The 6,987-nt window shown below is 44.2% G+C and overlaps 1 protein-coding gene across 1 annotated transcript; it reads left to right on the forward strand.

The window, feature by feature from the left end:
- The first annotated feature begins 3,064 nt into the window (after positions 1–3,064).
- On the forward strand, positions 3,065–5,826 carry LOC109772226 (probable trehalose-phosphate phosphatase 5). Its single transcript, XM_073509602.1, has 10 exons — positions 3,065–3,342; positions 3,426–3,566; positions 3,712–3,783; positions 3,887–3,985; positions 4,169–4,225; positions 4,325–4,426; positions 4,531–4,608; positions 4,696–4,836; positions 4,936–5,028; positions 5,137–5,826. The coding sequence occupies exons 1-10, from the start codon at positions 3,082–3,084 to the stop codon at positions 5,203–5,205; spliced, it is 1,113 nt and encodes a 370-aa protein (XP_073365703.1). The 5' UTR covers positions 3,065–3,081; the 3' UTR covers positions 5,206–5,826.
- The last annotated feature ends 1,161 nt before the right edge of the window (positions 5,827–6,987 follow it).

Here is a 6,987-nt window from a genome sequence, read left to right on the forward strand (position 1 = left end):
CCCGGCGTCTACCCCCTAGACGCCAGGGTTCCTGGCGTCTAGCCTCTGGTCTCCGCAAAACTTCCTTTTGCTCTTTCCAAAAGCCTCGTGGGCTTTCCCCTTTGGCCCAAATAAAGTGTTCTCGTACCCAAACATTTCGGGAACATCCGGAACCCCTTCCGATGAATTCCGGAACCCTTCCGGAGACCAAACACTATTATCCCATATATCAATCTTTATCTCCGGACCATTCCGGAGTTCCTCGTCATGTTCGTGATCTTATCCGGAACTCCGAACAACATTCGGTTACCAACATACATAACTCATAAAACTATATCGTCAACGAACGTTAAGCGTGCGGACCCTACGGGTTCGAGAACTATGTAGACATGACCAAGACATCTCTCTGGTCAATAACCAATAGCGGAACCTGGATGCCCATATTGGCTCCTACATATTCTACAACGATCTTTATCGGTCGAACCGCATAACAACATATGTTGTTCCCCTTGTCATCGGTATGTTACTTGCCCGAGGTTCGATCGTCGGTATCTCAATACCTAGTTCAATCTCGTTACCGGCAAGTCGCTTTACTCGTTCCGTAATACATCATCCCGCAACTAACTCATTAGTTACAATGCTTGCAAGGGTTATAGTGATGTGTATTACCGAGTGGGCCCAGAGATACCTCTCCGACAATCGGAGTGACAAATCCTAATCTCGAAATACGCCAACTCAACAAGTACATTCGGAGACACCTGTAGAGCACCTTTATAATCACCCAGTTACGTTGTGACGTTTGGTAGCACACAAAGTGTTCCTGCGGTAAACGGGAGTTGCATAATCTCATAGTCATAGGAACATGTATAAGTCATGAAGAAAGCAATAGCAACATACTAAACGATCAAGTGCTAAGCTAACGGAATGGGTCAAGTCAATCACATCATTCTCCTAATGATGTGATCCCGTTAATCAAATGACAACTCATGTCTATGGCTAGGAAACATAACCATCTTTGATCAACGAGCTAGTCAAGTAGAGGCATACTAGTGACACTCTGTTTGTCTATGTATTCACACATGTATCATGTTTTCGGTTAATACAATTCTAGCATGAATAATAAACATTTATCATGAAATAAGGAAATAAATAATAACTTTAAAATAAATAATAACTTTATTATTGCCTCTAGGACATATTTCCTTCAACTAGGGCCCGAGTGTCATGATTTCATATCTGAACCCCCTACGTTTTATTAATGTATTTGTGTTCTTGATTTCGGCACGGGGTGAACTAGTGGGCGCGTGAGTTTGTCTTAAATTGCAGCGCTAACCTAAAAATATGATGCGCAGTGGCAAATCCATTTTTTAATCCTCCTAAAGAAATGAATAATGTTTTCTTGAAAAAAAATGAAACTCGAACAAACTTTTGAAACATGATTTTTTTAGAAAAACGCGAATAATTATTGAAAACATGATCAAAACTATGAAAAACAAACATTTATTATTTTTTTATATACGATGAACAATTTTCGTATGTACATTGAACATTTTTGTAATATACGAGGAAGAATTTTTAACTACACACTAAACAATTTTTTGATATACATTGGAAAAACTTTAAATTACACATTGAACATTTTATGATATACACTAGACAAATTTAAATTGTGATTTAAAAAAAGTGAACAAAATTTGAAAACCATGGACAATTTTTAAATCATGAACAAAATTTGGGATTTCAACACATTTTCTTGAAAACAAAGTGTAAAAATAAAAATGATAAATGATAAAATGAAAGAGAAGGAAAAAAGAAATAGAAACAGAAACAGAAAAAAGAGAGGAAAAAACAGGGAAATGGGCAAAAGAAGAAAAGCCCGGTTCAGGGAACTTACTAGAAGGTCCCGAAAACCGGGTGCTCGCTCGAAGTGGGCCGGCCCGTGTTGCCTCGTTCGCTCGCTTCCCTGGCAGCGAAGTAGCGACCATCGGACGTACACGGGCGTCATATAGGATCTACCCGGTTTTTGGCCGAAAGTAAAAACAGACGGGGTTGGAAATCCCCTTTCTACCCTCCGCTGTCTATATATATAGGCTTCCACCACGGCCGCATTTTCCTCTCTGCTCCTTCTTCCTTGCGAACACGCCGATCTCCTATTCTTCGTAACCAGGTTTGTTTCTCCAGTGCAAATTTCTCTATTATTATTATTATTATTATTATTATTTCCCGATTGTGTTTTCCCCTTCTGCAGCCGATTGTGCAATTGGTTTGAAGAATCTGTTGCCTCGAATTCCAAATCCATCTCTATCTCTTTCCGTTTTAGATTAACAATGGTTAGGCGCAATGCATGCCTACCATCGGAATTCCTAATCTACTGGTAGGAATCATCGGAATTCCTAATCTAGTAGAAGATCACGTGTTGTTTGATTAAGCAGTTATTATATCGGATCTGTGGTGTAAGGCAGATCGATTCAGATCTCCCTTTTATCCAAAAATAAAACCTAAATCTAAGTTCTTGCTAGGCAAACTATGCTGTTGTTTCCATGATCTTCTGAGTCATAAGGACACTGATGTGGGGCTTTATGTCATTACAAATCCGGTCCATGCATGCATGATGTGATGAAATTTGTGGAGCATTATGACGTTTTTAGATCAGTGAGATGGACTTACTCCTTGACTCATGCAGCAATGATATCTGATCAAGTATATATGAACGTTGAATTACGTGGTTCCTTTTCTACTGAAGTTTCACTTTTGTGACGCACAATTGCACATGCGCTCTCACACCGGTGTATATGAAGGTACGCCGTTTAATGTGATTGTAAGTATTTTGGGTTTTCTATGCGTGGATGCACTTATATCTAATGTTTCGTTGCTTCTTTCATCAGATCACTGGTAACTTTCTGATAAGGAACCGTGTGCGCACTTACACTGACAAGAAAACGCTGAAGAAGTGGTTTTTCATTGACAAGACTGTGGGTTAAATCTACTCTGTGGTTTTTCATTGACAAGGAGTACTTAACAGAACCCCTTCTCCACCTAATTTTGATCCCAATTTGCAATTAGCCTATTCATTGATTTATTAGTAGCAATAGCTTGCCTGCCATGTCGGATCATGTGGCCCAAAGCCAGCCAGTGTTGTCAATGCCATCTTCAGTACCTTCAACTCTCATGCCATCTTCAGTCACATCCAAGAGGCATCCATGTTCTTCCGCGAGTGTGACATACATCAGCAGACGTAAACTTGTCGAAGTCGTCGATGGACTGCTCGGTGTGATGACACCATCGTCAACCCATATAAAGCCATCTGTGCATTCTTTTTCTGATGGTCCATCTGATGAGCTTTGTCCTTACAAAGCTTGGTTGGTAAGATCAATATTTCTTTCACTTTTCAGTTGTCTAGTTGGTGTCTCATGCAAAGGAGTCTAGAGTTTTGCCATTTGTTGCAGGCAACATGCCCTTCTGCTTTAGCTTCCTTCGACCGGATCATAGCAAGTGCGCAGGGCAAGAAGATCGCCTTGTTTCTGGACTATGACGGCACGCTTTCGCCTATTGTTAATGATCCCGAGAAGGCGTTTATGTCCCCGGAGGTAATCCACAACTCTGAAAAAAATGCTTGGTTCTGAAAATTGCTTCACGCCTTGATGTATGTATAAATATGGGTGCTTCTGAAAAATTGCTTGACGCCTTCATGTATGTATAACTTGGTTGCTCAATCTGGAAATCTTCCTTCAGATGCGTGCTGCTGTGAAGAATGTCGCAAAGTTCTTCCCTACAGCGATCGTCAGTGGGAGGTCCCGTGACAAGGTTTGAGCAACTTTTGCACGAGTTGGCATGTGACTGTTGGAATAATCCCTCCTTGTATGAAAATCGTATAGCTGATGTGTTCTCCTTGCCCCTTCATATTCAGGTGTTCGAATTTGTACAGCTGAAGGAGCTCTGCTACGCTGGAAGTCATGGAATGGACATAATGCTATCGTCTGCAGATTCTGAAAGTAAAACAGAAGATGTGAGTACTTCTTTCGTCGTTTACAAAACTGGGGGTCGGTTAAATTGCTTTACTGGATTGCCAGAGAGTATTTTACGTGGCAAAAATAAATATTTATTGCTTCCTTTTTGCTCTTGCCTGAATACTATAATATGGGTTTTTGTTTAGGTTTATGATTATTATCGAAACTATGCTTTATTGCAGGACAAAGAAACCAAACTTTTCCAACCTGCAAGTGAGTTTTTACCCATGATCATTGAGGTACACAAGTGCAACTCTTTTGAAGGTTACAGCAATCAACGTGTTGCGGAACAATGAAAATACCGACATACTTTTTTTGTTTTGTTTCCTGCACAACAGGCTTACGACTCCCTAGTGGAGGCCACCAGATCAATCACGGGTGCAAATGTTGAGAACAACAAGTTCTGTGTGTCTGTACATTACCGCAACGTCGACAAGCAGGTTATCTCTAGCAGCTAGTTGCCTCTCTTGCTTCTCTCGCCTCTCCACTTGCTGCAACCATTGCAAGTTCCTCTGAATTTTTCGTATGTCTTGCCTGTTTCCAGGACTGGAATTCGGTCGCGCAGCTTGTCGACGATGTGCTGAAGTCTTTTCCTCATCTCAAACTAACAACCGGACGAAAGGTAGGCACATTGGAAATCTTCCTTCACTGTGTATTCTATATACTCTCCTGTTGGTGACAGAAATGCGCATCTCTTCACCGTGTGCAGGTTTTAGAGGTTCGTCCAGTGATTGACTGGGACAAGGGGAAGGCAGTGGAGTTCCTGCTGCAGTCGCTCCGGCTAGATGACCCCGAAAGCGTTCTCCCTATCTACATCGGAGATGATCGAACCGACGAAGACGCGTTCAAGGTTTTTTAAACTGTTTCTTCTTCAGAAGAAGAATATCATTTCAGTCACAAGTTCACTGAACATACACTTGTTTCTCCGATTTGTTGCCACCATGATCAGGTGCTTCGCGAGCGGAACTGTGGGTACGGAATTCTAGTTTCACAGCTGCCCAAGCAGACTCAAGCCTTCTACTCGCTGAGAGCTCCATCTGAAGTAAAAACTCTTAACAATTTTCATCCCTGATTTCTGCATCCCTTTTGATTTTGCTCGGTTAATCTCTCAACCGAATCTGGCCGTTTCACTGGCCAAATTGCCACGCAGGTGATGGAGTTCCTGGATTCCTTGGTGAGATGGAAGGAGCAACAGCAGCCAGCCCATGTTCAAGAATGATAATAGCCTAGTAATAGCACATCATCAGTTGATTTCAGTTTAGTCTTCTGGCAGAAATGACAGTAGCAGATTAGCATCTCCGGGGCGACTATTTCACGGCGCCGGAGGTGGATAGGGTCGTAGGCTAAACCTACCAAGATGACTTTTCTCTTGTTGTTTTCTCTTTGTTTATACCTGGCAAAGTTGAAATTTTTGTCCACCTTCGCCCATGAAACTCGGAATAATTCGCATCATCTGTGACTTCTTTTGCACGAAACGTATACAGTCTATTGTTTATACTTTTTGCATTTCCACTTGTCGCTACCCTACCCTGAAAATGACAGGCAAACAGTAGGGACAACACTGAGTTTCATAGTTTATTGGGCCGGTAGGTGGTAGCATTGACCTACTGATGGCAAACGGTAGGGACTCTGAGATGGAAGTTGGAACTCAGAATATCCATTATCCGGACCACACCTCAGTTTAATAACTTTGAACGTACAATGATTTATGTTGTCATAGAGTAGATTCCTGCAACTCCACTCATAAAAAAAGAGCTGATCCAGCTTATGACAACACAGAACACAAAAACACCTGACAAAAACCACAATATCATCCGACACAAAAGAAAGGAAACCACGATACCATGACCACCCTACCACTAAATTAGACCATGAGGGCTTAGAGCATCTAGAGCCGGATACAGCAAATTCGACCTCTCAAATGCAACCAGATGCCTCAATTTAGAAACATCAAATCCATACAATTACATGCAATGTAAAACCTAATCTAAGTGGAGCTCGTCCGACTCCCCACGTCCATGTCCGGCGGTCGGCTGCGCCCCTCAGAGTGTTGGTCCGGTCGCCGGCGAGGTAGAGTGAAACATGAGACACGGTCCGGGCTCGCGGGACTAAAGGCGTCGCCGTCTCCCATGCCATACTCTTCCTCGTCTGAGTCCGGAACCTTTGACGGTGCCGGTGGACGTGAGATCAATGATGGATCCGTCATGGGACGAGCCGGCAGCATCCACCACGACGCGGTTGCGCCGACACTTGCACACCATGCGGGCAACCTCCACTGCCTCGAGGGCTATAGCCGTTTCCCACGCCCGCTGCCTCGCACGGTGGGCATGCCGCGCCATATTTGCGTCGGACGGCGCCCATGTGCCCTCCATCTCGGCGCACCAACGAAGGGATTGAGCGTCTGCCACCGTGTTCGGATGCCAGACGAACCGCACCACCTCTGCTGAGGCAGCGGCGACGCACCTCGCGGCGGATCCATGCACCATTTGGACGGACGCACATGGATTCCCGACGGAAGAAGCCCAAGCGCTGTCGACGGGTGGCCTCCTCCTCAGAGAGGCAGAGCGCAAGCCGGGCGGTCATCTTCTCCTCGGGACCGCATGGGATGAGCTCGGGATCGACGGATCTAGAGGTGTAGGGCTCGGATCCGCTGCCCGCCATGCCAGAGAGGCTGAAGTTCGCCGGACGGGAGCTTGGGTGACGGAGGGGAGTGAAGAGGAGTCGGACGGGCTAGGGTCTGGTCCGGGGAGCGGATGGGACGAATATATGTGGGGTCGGGTGGGCCAGCGTGGGTCAGGTCCGACATGGCGTACGCGCCCACCCCAAACATGTCAATAGGACATATAAGTGAACCAATAATAATGTTATACTTGATGATGCCACAAGATGCTCTATCAGTCTTATCTGCAAGCTTAATAACCACATCAGCTGGCTCAAGACCGTGTGGTGAGATTTCATCATAAATTTTTGCATGAAGACTATAGGGAATAATATTAATAGG

The sequence above is a fragment of the Aegilops tauschii genome, chromosome 2 (genome assembly GCF_002575655.3).
Source record: "Aegilops tauschii subsp. strangulata cultivar AL8/78 chromosome 2, Aet v6.0, whole genome shotgun sequence".
NCBI classification, from domain to species: Eukaryota; Viridiplantae; Streptophyta; class Magnoliopsida; order Poales; family Poaceae; genus Aegilops; species Aegilops tauschii.